This window comes from Saccopteryx bilineata, chromosome 4, assembly GCF_036850765.1.
Source record: "Saccopteryx bilineata isolate mSacBil1 chromosome 4, mSacBil1_pri_phased_curated, whole genome shotgun sequence".
NCBI lineage: Eukaryota > Metazoa > Chordata > Mammalia > Chiroptera > Emballonuridae > Saccopteryx > Saccopteryx bilineata.
Window position 1 is genome coordinate 262,605,552 of NC_089493.1, and position 22,842 is coordinate 262,628,393.

Here is a 22,842-nt window from a genome sequence, read left to right on the forward strand (position 1 = left end):
TGATGTGCTAAGGTTCTGATATTTATTCTGAGTGTAACAGTTGAAGGCTTTATGACAGTAGGGTAACATGATCAGAATTGTGATTCATGAATGTTTTTAGCCAGATGTTATTGAGTACAGTGGGTTGAAGGATGAGCAGAGAAACTAGCAGCAGAAAGGCGCCCCTAGTGGTCTAAAATCAAAGGTGCAGGCTGGCTGGGCGGACCTTGGCAGGATCTCCTCTTGCTTGAGTGTCAGGAAATCCTTTGGAATTTATTTCCAAATAAATTTTCCCATGGAATCTGATGAAGCCAAGATGGCTGGATTAATATCCCTGACAACAGGAGAGCTTCAGGAAGTAGAATTGCTTTCTACTTGGGAGGTTCAACTGCCATGAATCATTCTTCAACTAAAAGCTTGCAGAGATTGGAAAAGAAACCTCAGGTGGCCCAAACTGAACTTTTCCCTAAAGCCAGGTTGGCAGATGGTCCCTCCTGCCCCAGAATGCAGAATTGGGAAGACTCCTAGACAGCCTCATCAGACACCTCCTACCCTAAACATGTAGCTCCTTCTTATCATTTTACTTTACTATATTTTATTTTATTTTCTTCTTTCCTGATATAGAGATTAAGTTCATCATAACTAGGAAGTGCTGCACACCATATGATCAGCCTTAAACAACTCAAGACCTCTCTGGGTTTTCATTATGCAGTTATTTTCTGAATTCATATACATCCTCATGAGTTGCAGACCATTGGCTGTTTATAGGATATCAATCTCTTTTCCACACACCACCTTCTAGTAGATTCTCTCTCTGCTAGGCAAATGAGTCAGGGTGAACAACCTCAGAAGCTGTGGTGACAGACACTTACTACCCTTCTCTGTCTCTCTCTCCCTCCTTCTCTTCCATGAGTTATGAAATCTCCATGTTGTGACTTTAATTTTTAGAAATCACATTCTGAGATACTGAGAGTTAGGGCTTCAACATATAAATGGAAAGAAGATACAGTTCAGCCCATAACATTGCCCTTGTATTGTGAGCTCCTGCTACTCCTTCCTGAGAACTTTCTTGGCTGTGGGCTGGTGCTTATTTTATATATTGCAAAACAGGAAAGGACTTTTGGGGTAAGAGTGTGTCTTCTTAAAGATTCCACAGGCCTGACCAGGTGGTGGCGCAGTGGATAGAGCGTCGGACTGGGATGCGGAAGGACCCAGGTTCGAGACCCCGAGGTCGCCAGCTTGAGCGCGGGCTCATCTGGTTTGAGCAAAGAGCTCACCAGCTTAGACCCAAGGTGGCTGGCTCCAGCAGGGGGTTACTCGGTCTGCTGAAGGCCCGCGGTCAAGGCACATGTGAGAAAGCAATCAATGAACAACTAAGAAGTCGCAACGCGCAACGAGAAACTGATGATTGATGCTTCTCATTTCTCTCCGTTCCTGTCTGTCTGTCCCTGTCTATCTCTGCCTCTGTAAAAAAAAAAAAAAAAAAAAAAAAAAAAGATTCCACAGAATGAAGAATTAATTCTTGAACATCTGGATTTCAATGCTGGAATTAACCTTCTTAAATGTATTGCTATTACTAACCCAGTTAAATGGATTGCTTTCATCTCATATTCTGTGTTCTATTTACAGCACTTTCTTGTTACTTCAAACTTACCGCGTGTGGTGAGGCATGAGGCTTTAGGACATCATGCTGCCTGTGCAGCAGCTGCAATCATGCAGAATTGTGTCCACCAGCATTGTTTGACAGCAAGCAAAAGACACTAGCTGGCTAATTTTAGGCCAGTACACCCCCACCTCAGAAAAAGGACTTTATTGGTAAAATTTTAAGTAGCTCAGATTCAAAGGAACAGCTGAAAAACCCATCTCTCAGGAGGCCAATACTAGGGATCATGCCAGTAGGAGGTAACTGACAATCTTGTCATCATGATAGTGATACAGGTGTTCCAGGGGTCCAGGGGCCTGAGGGTCCACAACCCATTGTGGGTTCTTGCATTTGCACAGAAAAGAATTCAAATGCCAGCCAGCATAGAGTTTAAAGTGAAAGAGAGTTTATTGGTGAAGCAGCGAGACAGAGAATGGGCTATGCCACCAACAGAGCTACGGGGATTTACTTATTTAATTGAGGCACATTTAATCAGGGGTAGGACATTCGATAAGGGGGAAGAATATTCAGGATTTTTCTGAAAAAGGAATAGAAACTTCTTGGAAGAGCACGTTTAGCCATTTTGTGTCCTCATGTGAACTTTCTTTTTTCGATCATGGTGGTGAAGATCATGTTCTTTAGTAAGCTAATGTATTATAATGAGTGTATAATGAGGCTAAGGATTACCATAAGGTGAAATTAATCACCATGATGAATCAAGCTGGACTTCTGCTGGTTCTAAGCCATAAATCTACTGGGGTTGGTCTAACCGTCTCTTTGACAGTCCTTGTAGTCCTTATCATTACAGCTGTTTCACCACATTCCCTATCTCAATGGCACTCAAATAAATCAACGCCAACCAGGTTCATTTGTTGTTTACTACAGTCACTCAGCTCAAGATTCAAAGTTCTGGGGGAGAGACTGATCCAATCAGCCTCATTTGATCTGTGTTCTCAATCCATGGCTGGTAGAAAGGCTGACGGTCCTACTAAACTCCCACACAAAGAGAGAAAGAATAATTCTCCAGTAAATAGAGATCACTTCTCAGCCGTTTGGCTAAGATCAAATGCAGAAGCTAGATAGAGAAGCATTAGAGAGCTGAAAAATTACCATGGAACAGATACAAAAAAGAAATTGCCATAAAATTCTGTAAAATATAAATCACTGATTAAGGGAAATATAGGAGACTGTGAGAGCCTATAGCAGGGACAGCTCCCAGCGTTTAGGATCAGGGAAGGAGTGGAGATTAAAGTTAGCTAGGCAAAGAGAATCTGGGCATTTGGGGAACTGAAGGTCATTACTGTGTCAGGGAAGGAAAGTAGGGGAAGGGAAAGAGGTAAGCTGCTGAGGCCAGACCATGGGGCTTCAGGGGCCAGCTGGGTAGTCATACTGTATCCTAAGCCCATCTGCAGATATTGTATCTCAGGGCCACAGATCTCCTTGAGCTTAATTTTTTAAGCAAAATTTGTGCTCTGGCCAGCTGGCTCAGTGGATAAAGCATTCACCAGGCATACTGAAGTCACAGGTTGGATCCTTGGTCAGGGCATGTACAAGAAGCAATCAGTGAATGCACAACTAAGTGGAACAATGAATTAGTACCTCTCTCTCTCTCTCTCTCTCTGTCTCAAATCAGTAAATAAATTTTTAAAAAATAAATGTAATTTGTGTTCCTGTTTCTTTATTCTCACTGTTGTTTAAGGAGTGGTTTTTCAAGAGAACAAAGATGTTAACATCCTTATATCACCATCTTACAAGCAGAAGCTTATGTTTACTTTCAAAGTTGAAGACATCATTGCCCAGGTCGATGATGGTATTTGGGTTGTTTTCAGCCATTTGTATACCTCCTCCATTTTCAGAGTTTCTCACTTTTTCTTTTATTCTTCATGGAATGAAAAAAAATGAAGAAACTGAACACCTTCTTCAGTATTCTTTCAGCTTTTTTTTTTTTTAATTTTATTTTTTTAATGGGGTGACATCAATAAATCAGGATACATATATTCAAAAATAACAAGTCCAGGTTATCTTGTCGTTCAATTATGTTGCATACCCACCACCCAAAGTCAGATTGTCCTCTGTAACCTTCTATCTTGTTTTCTTTGTGCCCCTCCCCACCCCCTATCCCTTTCCCATTCCCCCCTCCCCCCCATAACCACCACACTCTTATCAATGTCTCTTAGTTTCACTATTATGTCCCACCTACGTATGGAATAATACAGTTCCTGTTTTTTTCTGATTTACTTATTTCGCTTCGTATCATGTTATCAAGATCCCACCATTTTGCTATAAATGTTCCGATGTCATCATTTCTTATGGCTGAGTAGTATTCCATAGTGTATATGTGCCACATCTTCTTTATCCAGTCATCTATTGATGGGCTTTTTGGTTGTTTCCATGTCCTGGCCACTGTGAACAATGCTGCAATAAACATGGGGCTGCATGTGTCTTTACGTATCAATGTTTCTGAGTTTTGGGGATATATACCCAGTAGAGGGATTGCTGGGTCATAAGGTAGTTCTATTTTCAGTTTTTTGAGGAACCACCACACTTTCTTCCATAATGGTTGTACTACTTTACATTCCCACCAACAGTGTATGAGGGTTCCTTTTTCTCCACAGCCTCTCCAACATTTGCTATTACCTGACTTGCTAATAACAGCTAATCGAACAGGTGTGAGGTGGTATCTCATTGCCGTTTTGATTTGCATTTCTCTAATAGCTAAAGAAGATGAGCATCTTTTCATATATCTGTTGGCCATTTGTATTTCTTCCTGGGAGAAGTGTCTATTCATATCCTCTTCCCATTTTTTTATTGGATTGTTTGTTTGTTTGTTTGTTGTTGAGTTTTATGAGTTCTTTGTATATTTTGGATTTTAGGCCCTTATCTGAGCTGTTGTTTGAAAATATCATTTCCCATTTAGTTGGCTTTCTGTTTATTTTGTTATCAGTTTCTCTTGCTGAGCAAAAACTTCTTAGTCTGATGTAGTCCCATTCATTAATTTTCGCCTTCACTTCTCTTGCCATTGGAGTCAAATTCATAAAATGCTCTTTAAAACCCAGGTCCATGAGTTGAGTACCTATGTCTTCTTCTATGTACTTAATTGTTTCAGGTCTTATGTTTAGATCTTTGATCCATTTTGAGTTAATTTTTGTACAGGGGGAGAGACTGTAGTCCAGTTTCATTCTTTTGCATGTGGCTTTCCAGTTTTCCCAGCACCATTTATTGAAGAGGCTTTCTTTTCTCTATTGTGTGTTGTTGGCCCCTTTATCAAAAATTATTTGACTATATATATGTGGTTTTATTTCTGGACTTTCTATTCTGTTCCATTGGTCTGAGTGTCTATTTTTCTGCCAATACCATGCTGTTTTGATTGTCGTGGCCCTATAATAGAGTTTGAAGTCAGGTATTGTAATGCCCCCAGCTTCATTCTTTTTCTTTAGGATTGCTTTGGCTATTTGGGGTTTTTTATAGTTCCATATAAATCTGATGATTTTTTGCTCTATTTCTTTAAAAAATGTCATTGGAAGTTTGATGGGAATTGCATTAAATTTGTATATTGCTTTGGGTAATATAGCCATCTTGATTATATTTATTCTTCCTAACCAAGAACAAGGTATATTCTTCCATCTCATTATATCTTTTTCGATTTCCCTTAACAATGGTTTATAGTTTTCATTATATAAGTCCTTTACATTCTTTGTTATGTTTATTCCTAAGTATTTTATTTTTTTTGTTGCAATCGTGAAGGGGATTATTCTTTTGAGTTCCTTCTCAGTTGTTTCATTGTTGGCATATAGAAAGGCTATTGACTTCTGTATGTTAATTTTGTATCCTGCGACTTTACTGTATTGGCTTATTGTTTCGAGTAGTTTTTTTGTGGATTCTTTGGGGTTTTCGATGTATAGGATCATATCATCTGCAAAAAGTGATACCTTTACTTCTTCTTTTCCGATATGGATGCCTTTTATTTCTTTGTCTTGTCTGATTGCTCTGGCTAGAACCTCTAGTACCACATTAAATAAGAGTGGAGAGAGTGGACAACCCTGTCTTGTTCCTGATTTAAGGGGGAAAGCCTTCAGTTTAGTGCCATTTAATATGATGTTAGCTGATGGTTTATCATATATGGCCTTTATTATGTTGAGATATTTTCCTTCTATACCCATTTTGTTGAGAGTCTTAAACATAAAATTGTGTTGTATTTTATCGAAAGCCTTTTCTGCATCTATTGATAAGATCATGTGGTTTTTGTTCTTTGTTTTGTTGATATGGTGTATTACATTAACCGTTTTACGTATGTTGAACCATCCTTGAGATTCTGGGATGAATCCCACTTGATCATGATGTATTATTTTTTTAATATGTTGTTGTATTCGATTTGCTAGTATTTTGTTTAGTATTTTAGCATCTGTATTCATTAGAGATATTGGTCTGTAGTTTTCTTTTTTTGTGCCATCCTTGCCTGGTTTTGATATGAGGGTTATGTTGGCCTCATAAAATGTGTTTGGAAGTATTGCTTCTTCTTCAATTTTTTGGAAGACTTTGAGTAGAATAGGAACCAAGTCTTATTTGAATGTTTGATAAAATTCACTGGTATAGCCGTCAGGGCCTGGACTTTTATTTTGGGGGAGGTTTTTAATGGTTTTTTCTATTTCTTCTCTACTGATAGGTCTGTTTAGGCTTTCTGCTTCTTCTTGACTCAGTCTAGGAAGGTTGTATTTTTCTAGGAATTTATCCATTTCTTCTAGGTTGTTGAATTTAGTGGCATAAAGTTTTTCATAGTATTCTACAATAATTCTTTGTATATCTACGGTGTCCGTGGTGATTTCTCCTCTTTCATTTTGGATTTTGTTTATATGAGTTCTTTCTCTTTTTTCCTTGGTAAGTCTTGCCAAAGGTTTGTCAATTTTGTTGATCTTTTCAAAGAACCAGCTCCTTGTTCTATTGATTTTTTCTATAGTTTTTCTGTTCTCTAATTCATTTATTTCTGCTCTGATTTTTATTATCTCCTTTCTTCGGCTGGTTTTGGGTTGTCTTTGTTCTTCTTTTTCTAGTTCCTTAAGGTGGGAAGTTAAGTGGTTCACTTGGGCTCTCTCTTGTTTGTTCATATATGCCTGAAGTGATATGAACTTCCCTCTTATCACTGCTTTTGCTGCATCCCATAGATTCTGATATGTCGTATTGTCATTTTCATTAGTCTGTATATATCTTTTGATCTCTGCACTTATTTCTTCTTTGACCCATTCATTTTTTAAAAGTATGTTGTTTAGTTTCCACATTTTTGTGGGATTTTTTTCCTCTTTTTTGCAGTTGAATTCTAGTTTCAAGGCTTTATGATCAGAAAATATGCTTAGTACAACTTCAATTTTTCTGAATTTGCCGATGTTGTTTTTGTGGCCCAAAATATGGTCAATTCTTGAGAATGATCCATGTACACTGGAGAAAAATGTATACTCAGTCAATTTGGGATGAAATGTCCTGTAGATGTCTATCATATCCAGGTGCTCTAGTGTTTTGTTTAAGGCCACTATGTCTTTGTTGATTCTCTGTTTGGATGACCGATCTAGAGCCGTCAGCGGTGTATTGAGGTCTCCAAGTATGATTGTATTTTTGTCAGTTTTTGTTTTAAAGTCAATAAGTAGCTGTCTTATATATTTTGGTGCTCCTTGGTTTGGTGCATATATATTAAGAATTGTTATGTCTTCTTGATTCAGTGTCCCCTTAGCCATTATGAAATGGCAATTTTTGTCTCTGAGTACTTTTCCTGTCTTGTAGTCAGCATTATCCGATATGAGTATTGCTACACCTGCTTTTTTTTGGATGTTATTTGCTTGGAGTATTGTTTTCCAGCCTTTCACTTTGAATTTGTTTTTATCCTTGTTACTTAGATGAGTTTCCTGTAGGCAGCATACAGTTGGATTTTCTTTTTTAATCCATTCTGCTACTCTGTGCCTTTTTATTGGTGAGTTTAATCCGTTTACATTTAGTGTAATTATTGATACTTGTGAGTTCCCTATTGCCATTTTATATCTTGCTTTCTGTTAGTTTTGTGTCTTGTTTGATCCTTCTCTTTCGTTTTTCTATCTTTTGTTTTTATTTGTTTGTATTCCATACATCTTTCCTCTGTTGCTATCTTTTTTATCTCATGTGCTTCTGTGGTGGTTTTTTCAATGGTGGTTACCTTTGAGTAATGAAAAGGGTCCCTACCCTGTTCATTGTAGCGAACTATTTTGTGAGTACTTTTGCACTCCATCGTCCTTTGCTACTGTTAATCTCCATCTTCTCCCCCTCTTTCTTTTTGTTGTTGTCACAGTTTAAATTTGGTTTTATTGTGTTCTTCTTGGAGCTTTTACTTGTGGGTCTGTTTTTTTTTTTTTGTTCTTTGTATCTGATTGGAGAACCCCCTTTAGTAATTCCTGGAGTGGGGGTTTTCTGATGATAAATTCCCTCATCTTTTCTGTATCTGTGAATGTTTTTATTTCTCCTTCGTATTTGAAGGATAGCTTTGATGGGTATAGTATTCGTGGCTGAAAGTTCCTCTCTTTCAGGACTTTAAATATTGGGGTCCACTCTCTTCTAGCTTGTAGAGTTTCTGCTGAGAAATCTGATGATAATCTAATGGGCCTTCCTTTATATGTTGTATTCTTCTTTTCCCTGGCTGCCTTGAGTATTTTTTCTTTGCTGTTGGTTTGTGTCAATTTCATTATGATATGCCTTGGAGTAGGTTTGTTGGGGTTAAGAAAACTCGGAGTTCTGTTTGCTTCTTGAATTTGAGGCTTTAGTTCTTTCCACAGGCTTGGGAAGTTCTCATCTATTATTTGTTTGAGTATGTTCTCCATTCCATTTTCTCTCTCTTCTCCCTCTGATATACCTATTATTCTTATGTTATTCTTTTTGATGGAGTCAGATAATTCTTGTAGGGCTATCTCATTTTTTTTTAATTTTTGAGTCTCTTTCTTCTCTCTGTTGTGCCTCAAGTTGCTTGTCTTCTATTTCACTAATCCTCTCTTCTATCTGACCTGTTCTATTAGCTAAGCTTGTTACTTCGTTTTTCAGCTCGTGAATTGAGTTTTTCATCTCTGTTTGATTTGTTTTTATAGTTTCAATTTCCTTGGACATATATTCTTTGTGTTCGTTGAGTTGTTTTCTGAGCTCCCTAAATTGCCTTTCTGTGTTTTCTTGTATATCTCGGAGGATTTTTAGTATTTCTATCTTGAATTCTCTGTCATTTAGCTCCAAGGTTTCCAATATATTAAATTTTTTCTCCATAGATTTTTCCTCATCTAGCTGTGTTACCTCTCTTTCTTTTGTATCCATGATATTCGATTTTCTCTTCCTTAATGGCATCTTTGGGTGTATTGCGAAGCATCTGGAAGCTCCAAGTATAGGTTTTTCTGTTTCTGGTTGAAGATCTTGTTGAGTTTTGGGGGAGATTTATCAGTATCGCTTCCTACCCCGCCATTACTCTGACGTCATCCAATCTCGTATATGAATGTTCTGATAAAGGATTTCTCAATAGCGCTGCAGTTTCCTCTCGGGGGGTGACTTGACAAGCCAGCCGGTGCACACAGCGTCGCCCGTGCTCATCGTGGCCGCCGCCGCCGAATCTTCTTTCAGCTTTTTACTCTCTTCAAGATCGATTTATCATCTGTCCTTACATTCTGTATATCCTTGCTTTTTAAAAAATTTATCCAGTCTATGGGATGCGGAAGGACCCAGGTTCGAGACCCCGAGGTTGCCAGCTTGAGCACGGGCTCATCTGGTGTGAGCAAAAAGCTCACCAGCTTGGACCCAATGTCGCGAGCAAGGGGTTACTCAGTCTGCTGAAGGCCCATGGTCAAGGCACATATGAGAAAGCAATCAATGAACAACTAAGGTGTTGCAACGAAAAAACTGATGATTGATGCTTCTCATCTCTTTCCGTTCCTGTCTGTCTGTCCCTGTCTATCCCTCTCTCTGACTCTATCTCTGTCTCTGAAATAAATAAATAAATATTAAAAAATTTATCCAGTCTATCTATTTATACCTGCCTGCACTGGAGCCCAAATTTCTTTTTTGGTTCCTATATGTATGACAGATATCCTATTGCACTTTTAAAGTACTTAAGCAGATGTCTTCCAAATTTTTCATCTTTTCTTTTGTAACAAAAAATTTTGTCAGAACTGTGCTTTTTCTAAGATCCCAGGCCTGCGAACACTCTTTAAGGACACTGTGACATTATTTTTCTTAACTCAGTGAGAGGAAAGGAGGAAGAGACAGATTCCCGCATGCGCTCTCACTGGGATCCACCTGGCAAGCCCACCAGGGAGCGATGCCCTGCCCAGCTGGGACATTGCTCTGCTGCTCAGCAACCGAGCTCTTCTTAGGACCTGAGGCAGAGACCATGGAGCCATCCTCAGCACTTGGGGCCAACCCGCTCCAATTGAGCCATGGTTGCAGGAGGAGAAGAGAGAGAGAGAAGCGAGAGGAGGAAGGGTGAAGAAGCAGGTGGGTGCTTCTCTTATGTGCCGTGACTGGGAATCAAACTCGGGACATCCACACTCTAGGTTGACTCTATAGCACTGAGCCAACCAGCCAGGGCCACACTGTAACATTTTAAAAGGACCATATTTCTTTTCTCTTGACTCATCCTTGAATGGGGACAGGTATCTCCAGGGATTGCTAACCACCCACGTGTGTCTCCTCGCACTACCTGTCCTGGGTATTATAACTGTAAGGTGCAAGATTAACAGGAGATGCTTCACAGACACTTACTCAGTAGAGAATCTTGGTTTTTTGCACAAGCTAGAGAGTCAGATCAATTTTTCAGTTCTTGTTCAGCCACATGAGGACATGAAAGACCCTAAGGTGGATCTCTGGGCTGCAAAATCATCCCCAGCAGCCCAGGGATCCAGCTTAGGTTAAAATCACTCATAATAACCTGTCTTCAGTGTTCCACAGCAGGACGTGTGGCAGGTTCCTAAGATGGCTGGTGGCTGAAAAGATCTAGCACTCCACCCCTGTGGGGTTTCTTCTTCTTCCGGTGCTCCTGGGATTCCGCCCCGTGCTGCTGGCTGCCGGTGGCACAGGGGTCTACGGTGATGAGCAGAGCGAATCTGTGTGTCACACTCAGCAGCCAAACTGCAAGGCTGCTTGTTACAATGCCTTCCACCCCTTCTCCCCACTGCGCTTCTGGGCCTTCCAGGTCATCTTGGTGGCTGTGCCCAGTGCTCTCTACATGGGTTTCACCATATATCATGGCATCTTGCATTGGGAAGAACCAGGAAGGCGAATAAGGAAGAGGAGACCCTGGTCCAACAAGGACAGGGCAGCACCAATGCCTCAGGAGCTAAAAGTCCCAGGATGCTCTGGGACCATGTGGCACAACCTGGTGCGTGACTGGCCCTTGAAGGGGAACCTTTGGGGAGGGGGCAGTACCATCAGTATGGGATCCAGACACCTATTTTCTCTGAATGAGAAAGAGAGCCTTACCCTTACGGAGTAACGTCATCTCATCCCACCCCTCTGAAAAGACCATCTTCCTGAAGACCATGTTTGGGGTCAGTGGACTCTGTCTCTCATTCACTCTTTTGGAGCTTGTGCTCCTGGGCTTGTAAAGATGGTGTGAACCTTAGGGAACTTCTTCTTCTTCCAGCCGCACCCCTGCCCTGGACAGCACAAGGATCCTCCAGTGACACTCTGACCAATCTGCTTGACCAGCCTATTCCTTCCAAGATACTCTCACAGTCCAGTGAATAGAGGTAACATTTCATGACCTCCCACAGCAGTAGATATAGCCAAGGTATGAACCAGGGATCCCCAAACTTTTTACACAGGGGGCCAGTTCACTGTCCCTCAGACCATTGGAGGGCCGGACTACAAAAAAAACTATGAAAGCGCTTGGTTCCTGAGGTTAGCATGAGAGAGCAGAGAGAGTAGAGCCAGCAGCGGAAGGAGGCCACGTGGAGGAGGCCAGGAAAAGCAGCCAAGATGGCAGAGTGCTGAGTGAGATGCCAGTTTGTACAGTTTGTATCTGGGATAAGGAAGGAGATGGGGAACTGAGGAGAATAAGGCTGGTGAGCTAGAAACCTTTGATTCTAGGAAACTCGGATAAGTCAGTGGCTTTGTGAGCACTGAATGTGATTGGGTTTTGGAGCCCAGTGTGTATTTTTACTTGCCCGCCGGGTGCAAGCTAGGATTAAAGACTATGGCCCACCAGTTTGTGGCTCCGTTGTTTCTTTACCGACTGTCCAAATCCAATGCGAACCAGCATGGGCTGGGCTGCTCTGATGGTGGCCCTAGCCTCTGGCTTTACATTTGGCGTAGTCGGCAGGATTCGATACAGATCGGCAAGGAGCCTTTGAGTGGTGGAGTAGAGGACTGGCTAGTGTTAGGGTTCCCCATGGCTGTCCTTTTGGGGATCGTAGACTGGCTGACTTTTACAGTCATGCGTGAGGAAACCGAGAGCTCTGTGGAAGAGGCTGCCTGGGACCTGCAAACCAAGCAGCGGAAGGAGCTGGAGCAAACATGGGAGAAAGAGATGCCGACCCTGGAGCTGGAGGAAGTGCTGGAGGAGGAGGAGCCTGACCAGGTTCACGAGATTCGCCTGGAAATGGAGCAGCTGCTGGAGGAGGATTCACAAGTTCGTGAGTTGCAGATTGCCCTGGATGTTGTGGAGAGCCAGCAGCAGCAGGAGGCCAGGGCTGAGGCTGAGGCTGAGGCCAGGGCTGGAGCTGCAAGGTCTGCGGAGCAGAAGGCGACAGCAGCCTAGGACTCGGGCCCGGCAGCGGCCCAGGACTCGAGCCTGGCAGTGGGAGCTGGTGTTTTCAGTTCCTCTTTGGAGGATAAGGAGAATCGAGCTGGAGTTGTAATCCGCAGTCTCCAGAAGGTGAAAGTGCAGCTGGAGGGAGCACCTACTACAGCCCTGGTAGGTCTGCGATTTTGGGGACATAGGATGGACGCTATCATGCTCTCCAGAGCCAAGATGGAAATACTGACTGCCATTGCCACGTGCCCCTCTTTGGGACAGTGTAAGACCTGCCAGGATGGCAGGGATGAGGGGGGTGGCTGATGGCCCATGTGCACGGACTGATTTCCTGGACTACGACCGGAGTGGGCATTGGCTCCTTTGTTGGATGGATTTACAGATTACAGATTTTGGACAATGTGAAATACCCTGATGGGGGTGGGGGGTGGCTTTGCTGGAAGCACTCCCCTGCCCCAGGAAGCTTTTCCTGTAGGCTGAGGACATTTTGCGCTTTGGGCAAAGTGCTCAGAGACTGGTGAAGTGTACCTTTGTAATTGTTGAAACTGTATGATTTTTGCTGTTGTAATTTGTGTAATGTCCTAATTTCCTTGCACAGGGATGCCGGTGGTATAGATTGTGGGTAGTAAAGTGAGCATAGGGGTGGATTGTTGGGCAGATAAAATGTATTATGCTCACTTTGTTGGAGTGGTGCTGCCCACGTGGAGGCCTTTGCCCAGGTAATATTAATGTGTTTGTAGCCTGGGGCTTGGTTTTGGGATTAAGCCTTTCCCACCCGTTTTGATGTGGAGTGGTACAATCCAATCATGCCTCAGAGAAGTGACTTTGTATTAGAGACTTCCCTATTTTGTATATTGGATTAAGGGTTTGGATTTCTACACTATAAAATGGGGACGGAGCAGGAGCTTGCGCGCTTGGTTCCTGAGGTTAGCATGAGAGAGCAGAGAGAGTAGAGCCAGCAGCAGAAGGAGGCCACGTGGAGGAGGCCAGGAAAAGCAGCCAAGATGGTGGAGTGCTGAGTGAGATGCCAGTTTGTACAGTTTGTATCTGGGATAAGGAAGGAGATGGGGAACTGAGGAGAATAAGGCTGGTGAGCTAGAAACCTTTGATTCTAGGAAACTCGGATAAGTCAGTGGCTTTGTGAGCACTGAATGTGATTGGGTTTTGGAGCCCAGTGTGTATTTTTACTTGCCCGCTGGGTGCAAGCTAGGATTAAAGACTATGGCCCACCAAAAAAAAAAAAAAAAAAAAAAAAAAAACAACTATGAACAAATCCCTATGCACACTGCACATATCTTATTTTAAAGTAAAAAAAACCAAAACGGGAACAAATACAATATTTAAAATAAAGAAAAAGAAAATTTAAATCAACAAACTGACCAGTATTTCAATGGGAACTATGCTCCTCTCACTGACCACCAATGAAAGAGGTGCCCCTTCCAGAAGTGAGGGGGGGGCTGATAAATGGCCTCAGGGGGCCACATGTGGCCTGCCAGCTATAGTTTGGGGACCCCTGGTATGAACCTTTCAACCAAATGATCAAACCAATTGTCTTCCAAAGAATCCAGATTTGGGACCAATAGTGCCTTCAGTCTTGCTGGGAGGCATGAACAGAGAAGAGAGAAAATCTGGGTGTGCTGGAAGTACATTACCTGATGTACAAGTGCAGAGGATGTTTTGTGGGCTTACAAGGAAAAAAAAATGAAATCAGTGAGTAAGAAATCAAAGATAGATTATGCGGGCCCAAAGAGCGATGACACACAGAGACTGGTGGGAGAGGGCGAGCAGTGGTGAGGGTGCTGTCGGGTTGCTGATGTCTTTTCCATTTCTGTCCCCACTTCTTTGAACAGGGTTGAAATTGAGCCTGGGGAGCCAGGTAACAGTCTCCCTGCCCCAGTCCACTGTTTCCCAATCCCGACCCTATGGGACATTTGGGTTAGAACAATGGGATCAACAGAACCCCCACTGGCATGTGGCTAAACATCAGCTTTGTTGGAAGGTAAAGATTCAGGGGAAATCTGGCTAATGGCCAGAGTGTTGCTGCATAGGAAATTGGGCAAACTCTAAGGCTGTGTGGGAGCCCCAGGGGCAGAAAAACCTCTGCCCCATGAATAGGTACTTATGTATGATTCACACCAGTGAGGCAGAAATTGCAGAATGTGCAGCTCAGACTGGGGAACAAATGATGCTCCTGATACACTTCTCCATATTACTTACACACTTACCGCTTTCCCTCCCCACAGGTTGCTGTGTCCAAGTCTTGAGAGGGAATCCTCTAAAGCAAACACAGAAAAGGAAAGTATGAAATAAAGGCCAAATTGCTCTGCATTAAAATTTTTTTTTTCATTTTTCTGAAGCTGGAAATGAGGAGACAGTCAGACAGACTCCAGCATGCACCCGACTGGGATCCACCCGGCACGCCCACCAGGGGGCGATGCTCTGCCCCTCTGGGGCGTCGCTCTGTTGCATCCAGAGCCATTCTAGCGCCTGAGGCAGAGGCCATGGAGCCATCCTCAGCACCCAGGCAAACTTTGCTCCAATGGAGCCTTGGCTGTGGGAGGGGAAGAGAGAGAGAGAGAGGAAGGAGAGGAGGAGGGGTGGAGAAGCAGATGGGCGCTTCTCCTGTGTGCCCTGGCAGGGAATCGAACCCGGGACTCCCGCACACCAGGCCAACACTCTACCGCTGAGCCAACCGGCCAGGGCCTGCATTAAAATTTTAATGTAAAAACTGAAAAGCAAGTTCTTAAATTTGCTATTGAAAAATATTTTATTTAATAATCATGGGGGAAAGAAGGATTTCCTAAACAAGACTAAAAAAATTAACAAAAAAGAAAGATTGATTAATGTCTACTTCATTAAAACTTAAAATGTGCCTGACTAGTGCTGGTGCAGTAAATGGAGCATTGACCTGGAATGCTGACATCAAGTTCAAAAACTCCAAGGTCACCTGACCTGTGGTGGTGCAGTGGATAAAACGTCGACCTGGAAATGCTGAGGTCACCGGTTCGAAACCCTGGGCTTGCCTGGTCAAGGCACATATGGGAGTTGATGCTTCCAGCTCTTCCCCACCTTCTCTCTCTGTCTCTCTCTTCTCTCTCTCTCTCCCTTTCTCTCTCCTCTCTAAAATGAATAAATAAAAATAAAATAAATTTTAAAAAAACTCCAAGGTCACCGGCTTGTGCATGGGCTCATCCAGCTTGAGCACAGGCACTCCAGCTTGAACATGGGGTTGCTGGCTTGAGTGTGAGATTATTGAAATAAACTTATGGTCGCTGGCTTGAGTCCAAAGGTTGCTGGTTTGAGCAAGGGGTTACTGGTACGGCTTGAGCCCCTGCCCCCATCAAGGCACATATGAGAAGCAATCAATGAACAACTAAAGTGGCACAACTACAAGTCGATGCTTCTCATCTCTCTCCCTTCCTGTCTCTTTCTCTCTCAAAAAAAAAGTGCATAAAATCAGCAAAAAAATTAATATCAAAATGTATTTTTAAAATACCAAAAAATCAATAAGTAAAGGCAAGTGAGGAATGGGCAAATATTATAAACAGGACATTCATAGAAGAGAAAATAGGAATGGACAATAAATAGATACTCAACTTCACTAGTAAATAAGAAAATGCAAATTAAGAAATGAGATAGATCAAAACCACAATAAGATAATACTTCACACATACTAGAATGGTCAGAGTAAAAAATACAGACAACCAATGCTGGTGAGGATGTGGAAAATTGAAACTCAAACACTAGTAGGAATGGAAAATGGAAAACAGTTTGTCAGTTCCTCCAAAAGTTAGACAGAGATGCCATATGACCCAGCAATTCTACTCCCAGGTACATCCCAAAAGAAATAAAAACAGGCCCTGGCCTCTGGGAGGCTCAGTGGAGAGAGCGTCATCCCCGTGCCCACATATGAGAAGCATCCAATGAGTGCACAACTAAATGGAACAACTAAGTGAAACAACAAGTTGATGCTACTTTCTATCTCTCTCTCTCTCTCTCTCTCTCTCCCTTACCTTCTTTCTTCCCCTTTCCTCTCTCTATCTCAAATCAATGGAAAAACAGAGAGAGAGAGAAATAAAAATATATGTCCTCCTAAAAATATGTACAGGAATGTTTACAACAGCATTATTCATAATAGCCAAAAGGTAGAAAAAAAACACATCCCCATCATTAGATAAATAAAATGTAGTCTGTTCATATAATAGAATATTATTCATCAATAAAAACAGGAAGTACCAACACATGCTAGCACATGGATGAACCTTGAAAACATTAGAGTAAGTGAAAGAAGGTAATCACAAAGATATATATTGTATGATTCTATTTATAGGAAATGTCCAGAACAGGCAAGTCTATAGAGTCAGGCAGTAAATTAGTGGTTGACTAGAGCTGGAGGTAGGTGGAATGGCAAACAACCACTAACTTTTGTGCAGGATCTCTTTGGGGAGTAATAAAAATGCTCTGATGGCCCTGGCCGGTTGGCTCAGTGGTAGAGCATCGGCCTGGCGTGCAGAAGTCCTGGGTTCAATTCCCGGCCAGGGCACACAGGAGAAGCACCCATCTGCTTCTCCACCCCTCCCCCTCTCCTTCCTCTCTGTCTCTCTATTTCCCTCCCGCTGCCGAGGCTCCACTGGAGCAAAGATGGCCTGGGCTCTGGGGATGGCTCCTCGGCCTCTGCCCCAGGCGCTAGACTGGCTCTGGTCGCAACAGAGCGACGCCCTGGAGGGGCAGAGCATCGCCCCCTGGTGGGCAGAGCATCGCCCCCTGGTGGGCGTGCTGGGTGGATCCCAGTTGGGCGCATGCGGGAGTCTGTCTGACTGTCTCTCCCCGTTTCCGGCTTCAGAAAAATACAGAGAAAAATAAATAAATAAATAAATAAACAAACAAATAAATAAACAAATAAAAATCCTCTGAAGTTGATTGTGGTGATGCTTGCACAACTCTGGTTTTTTTGTTTTTGTTTTTGTTTTTTTACAGAGATAGAGAGAGAGTCAGAGAGAGGGATAGATAGGGACAGACGGACAGGAACAGAAAGAGATGAGAAGCATTAATCATCAGTTTTTCGTTGCGACACTTTAGTTGTTCATTGACTGCTTTCTCATATATGCCTTGACTACGAGCCTTCAGCAGACCAAGTAACCCCTTGCTCAAGCCAGCGACCTTGGGTCCAAGCTGATGAGCTTTTGCTCAAACCAGATGAGCCCGTGCTCAACCTGGCAACCTTGGGGTCTCGAACCTGGGTCCTCTGTATCCCAGTCCGACACTTTATCCACTGCATCATCGCCTTGTCAGGCTCATTATTGATTTTAGAGAGACAAAGAGGAAGGGAGCAAGAGAAACATCAATTTGCAGTTTCACTTATTTATGCATTCACAGGTTGATTCTTGTATGTGCCCTGATCAGATATCGAACTGAGCACCCAGCCAGGGCCTACATTTTCTATCATAGAAATATTTCATGCCCTGGCCAGTTAGTTCAGTCAGTTAGAGCATCATCCCAAAACACCAAGGTTGTAGGTTCGACTCCCAGTCAGGGTATATACAGGAAATGATCAATGAGTACACAACTAAAGTGGAACAGCATAAGAATGCTTCTCTCTCTCTCTCTCTCTCTCTCTCTCTCTCTCCCTTCCTCTCTGTCACTCTAAAATCAATAAATTTTAAAAAATAAATAAAAATCTATTTGTAGACTTTGATTATATATTTTAAAAAACATATTTCATAATAAAAGGAAAATACTTAATGGCTTTTAAAATGAAATTTAGTTAACGTGTATTATTCTGTTTAAATTTTTAAATCTTAGGCCCTGGCCGGTTGGCTCAGTGGTAGAGTGTCAGCCTGGCGTGCAGGAGTCCCGGGTTTGATTCCCAGCCAGGGCACACAGGAGAAGCGCCCATCTGCTTCTCCACCCCTCCCCCTCTCCTTCCTTTCTATCTCTCTCTTCCCCTCCCGCAGCCAAGGCTCCATTGGAGCAAAGTTGGCCCCGGCGCTGAGGATGGCTTTGTGGCCTTTGCCTCAGGCGCTAGAATGGCTCTGGTTGCAACAGGGCAACACCCCAGATGGGCAGAGCATCGCCCCCTGGTGGGCATGCCAGGTGGATCCCAGTCAGGCGCATGCTGGAGTCTGTCTGACTGCCTCCCTGTTTCCAACTTCAGAAAAATACAAAAAACAAAAAGAAAATAAATTTTTAAATCTTAAATACTTGCTGGTTGTACATAGCAGTGAATTCATCTTTCTGAATAGCTTAATGCTTTGGGGCTTCAGGAAGTCCATGAATCTGTGGACAGAGGAATTTGGAGGCAGGAAAATCAGGTTCACAGCAGGAATGGATACTAGTTTTAAATGGAAGTTTAAAAAGGAAATGGCCTGGCCAAGTTCATGTGGTCCATGAATGACAGAGGCTGAACTTGATCCCTTCCTGGGAACAAGAAGAAAATTATGATTATAAGGTCAGTGCTATATTCACTGTACTTACTCATCCAAGTTCAAAGTCAGACATACTCTTCAGATAGGAATTTAGAGACATTTGAAAGACATTTTTTGAGGCTATATAAATATTAGGCAATCACAAAGACAAACTATCACTAAATGTACTATTAGTATAAACTTAAAATATGTATTATATAATATTGCACATTCATTAAGAAAATTTTGTATATTAAAATAAAGTATAAAGAAGAAAATTCGAGTGACGTCATGGAAATGGCGCCGTGAGCAGTGCGTCCGACAGATCTCCCCAAAATTTCAACAAATTTATCAACTAGAAACAGAAAAATTTATCCTCGGAGCATTCCGGAGTTCCACACACACACTGAAAGCAAAAGGACTGTTGCCGAGGAGGGAGTACACCTGTGGTGAGTCAACCCACACGTGCAGCTGCCCGCCCACACTCGGGACGGCAGCCTGGGCACTGGCGACCGCCCCAGCATACCCTGAGAAACCGCGCACGCGCCCCCCGTGCCGCGCTCCAACCACTGGTGTGACGAGAAACCGCGCGCGCGCGCCCCGTGCCGCGGTCCCCGGCCACTGGCGTGCGGAGAAACCCCACGCGCGCCCCGGGCGCGGTCCCCGGCCACTGGCGTGCTGAGAAACCGCGCGCACACACGAGCGCCCCGAGCCGCGGTCCCGGAGGGGCACCAAGGCTGTCTTTCCTAGTCAGGAGATTCTCTCCATGGGCGGGGCACCTCACCCAGCCATTCAAGCTAACAATCAAGCGTTGGGGGGAGGGGCGCGCAGGCAGCCTGAAATACTTTCTGGAGCACAGCTGCGGATCCAATCACTGAAATTAGCTTAACCCACGAAATCTACGCACCCACGGGGCTCTAATTGATAAGATCTCTCCCAGTTCAGCGATCCAAGACAAGAGGCGTGATATTTTTCAGTGCCTTTCGCTAAAGGGGCGGGGGCAACTTCTGATTGACAGAGCCTCCATATTCAGGGATATACCTAACAAGAGGGACTTGGCAGATATTAAGATCCATAAAGCAAACAGCGACTAGTGCTTCTTCTTCCCAGCCAAAACAGGCTACCAAGTGTGGAAAGCCTGGGTTGAGTGGTCCAACTGAATGATAGGCGCTGAACAGTCACCTTGACAACAATTGACTCCCAGCCCCACCTGATTACGCTGGAGGCTCTGACTGCCAGAGCCTTACCCAGAGCCTTGCGCTGAGTGAGGATAGAGTGAGGATTTCCCAGCTCTTTGAGCCTCTTACTCCCCAGACAGAAGCAGTGGCAGCCTCATAGCTGGATCACCAGGCTGCTAATTCAGGAAGGGGAGACTAGGAAAGAGACTCCAGGAAAGCAAACTCTCTCATTGTTGGACTCTGCAAATGCCAACAAGCCTTGACTACCAGCGAGACTAAAGCCAATTATATGACATTGCCATAGAATCCCATCAACTGCAAATCCCTACCTAAGAGTGACACAGGGGCAGAACCTGGGGTACAGAGTCACCGACCAGGAAGAGGGAGAGAAAAGAAAAAAGGAAGAAGTTAACCTCTCAAAATCAAGAAAAATCCACAGACTTTATAACTTGTTCCACTAATTCTTTGTTGTTGTTGTTTCTTTCTTCTATCTTATTGCCTTTATTATTATTTCTATTTCTTCCACCTCGGTCCTTTTACTCTCTGCCCATCTTATGCTACCCTTTTCTTGAACTACACTACCCATGAGTGTTACATTTTATTTCTTTTCTTCATCCTAACTCTCCTTTAGGGTTACACTCCAAAACCCTTAACTCTGACTCTCTCCCCTTTGTTTTTTTTTCTTTCCTTTTTTTCTTCCTTCGTTTCTCTCATACTCTTATTATTTCCTTTCTATTCATTTCTTCTTTTCTCCTTTTACTTTTCCTCCCATTTAAGCCTCAATCACGAACAAATTATTTAATTTGGGACTCAAGTTTTTGTGGGTTTTTTGTTGTTGTTGTTGTTCTTTTTTTTCTTCTGCTTTTGTTCTTGGTTTTCCTTTATTTGTTTGTTTTTGTGGCATTTTGGGCACTTTTTATATTGCTTTTTAACTCACTAGCATTCCTCCCAACCCAAAGTCTCCATTGTATTTAGTCTTCGCTCCACTTAATACAACAGACTTTTACTTATTATTTTTATTTTTATTTTTTTCTTCTTTAATTATTGTTTTTTCTCTCCTTTTTTCTGTTTCCCTCTCATCCCTCTCATTATATCTCTTAGTCGACCATCACTTACAAGCAAATCATTTTATGCTTGTCTAAGATTTTCTCCCTTTTTTTTTTTGTATTTAGTAGGTCCCTACTCCCTTTTTTGCCCCTTGAACTCTTCACCCCAAATCAGGCCCTACATTATAGGCAGTTTTTGTTCCATTTAGCATAATATAATTCACAGGTCATCACGATATTTCCCTAAGGAGGTGAGAGGAGGAGAAGAGAAGAAAGAAAAAAAGGGGGAAATAATAAATTATTACTTTTTTTTTGTGGAGTGTTTTCCTTTTTTCTTTTTTTTTCTTTTCCTTTTTATTTTTTATTAATTCTAATTAACACTATTATCAAGACCACCTTCAGATGCCAATAAGAAAAAGAAAATTGAACATTATGGATACACAAAAGACAGAGAGGTAACACAAATAGATGTGGAAAAATCTATGGAGAAAAGATTTAACATATTGGAAGCCTTGGAGCCAAATGACAGAGAATTTATAATAGAAATCTTAAAAATACTCAGAGATATACAAGAAAACACAGAAAGGCAATTTAGGGAAATCAGAAAACAACTCAATGATCACAAAGAATATATTACCAAGGAAATTGAAACTATAAAAACAAATCAAACAGAAATGAAAAACTCAATTCAAGAGCTGAAAAATGAGGTAACAAGCTTAGCTAATAGAACAGCCCAGATAGAAGACAGGATTAGTGAAATAGAAGACAAGCAACTTGAGGCACAACAGATAGAAGAAGAGACTCAAAAATAATAAAAAACGAGAAAGCCCTACAGGAATTGTCTGACTCCATCAGAAAGAATAACATAAGAATAATAGGTATATCAGAGGGAGAAGAGAAAGAAAATGGAATGGAGAATATACTCAAACAAATAATAGATGAGAACTTCCCAAGCCTGTGGAAAGAATTAAAGCCTCAAATTCAAGAAGCAAACAGAACACCGAGTTTTCTTAACCCCAACAAACCCACTCCAAGGCACATCATAATGAAGATGACACAAACCAATGACAAAGAAAAAATTCTCAAGGCAGCCAGGGAAAAGAAGAATACAACATATAAAGGAAGGCCTATTAGATTATCATCAGATTTCTCAGCAGAAACTCTACAAGCTAGAAGAGAGTGGACCCCAATATTTAAAGCCCTGAAAGAGAGGAACTTTCAGCCAAGAATACTATACCCATCAAAGCTATCCTTCAAGTATGAAGGAGATATAAAAATATTCACAAATACAGAAAAGATGAGAAAATTTATCATCAGAAAGCCCCCACTCCAGGAAATACTAAAGGGGATTTTCCAACCAGATTCAAAGAAAAAAGAAAACATAACCACAAGTAACAGCTCCACCAAGAAAACAATAAAACCAAACTTAAACTGTGACAACAAAAGAAAAAAAAAGGGGAGAAAGGATGAAGATTAGCAGTAGCAAAGGACGATGAAGCGCAGAAATACTCACAAGAAAGGGTACTACAATGAATATGGTAGGTACCCTTTTCATTACTTAATGGTAACCACCCTTGAAAAAACCACCACAAAAACACTTGGCTTAAAAAAGGTAGCAACAGAGGAAAGAAGTATGAAATACAAACAAACAAAAACAAACGATAGAAAAACAAAAGAGAAGAATCAAACAAGATACAAAACTAACAGAAAGCAATTTATAAAATGGCAATAGGAACCCACAAGTGTCAATAATTACACTAAATGTAAATGGATTAAACTTACCAATAAAAAGACACAGAGTAGCAGAATGGATTAAAAAAGAAAATCCAACTATATGCTGCCTACAAGAAACTCA

General features: G+C 42.1%; 1 protein-coding gene and 1 pseudogene across 1 annotated transcript; one reads left to right on the top strand and one right to left on the bottom strand.

The window, feature by feature from the left end:
• LOC136334293 (transformer-2 protein homolog beta pseudogene) overlaps positions 1-22,842 on the bottom strand; it is a 165,154-nt pseudogene that overhangs the window by 101,774 nt on the left and 40,538 nt on the right.
• On the top strand, positions 2,238-11,229 carry GJC3 (gap junction protein gamma 3). The gene is given in 5 exon segments (XM_066276822.1): positions 2,238-2,262; positions 3,321-3,431; positions 10,546-10,881; positions 10,884-11,105; positions 11,108-11,229. Coding segments are annotated over 5 exon segments (816 nt in total).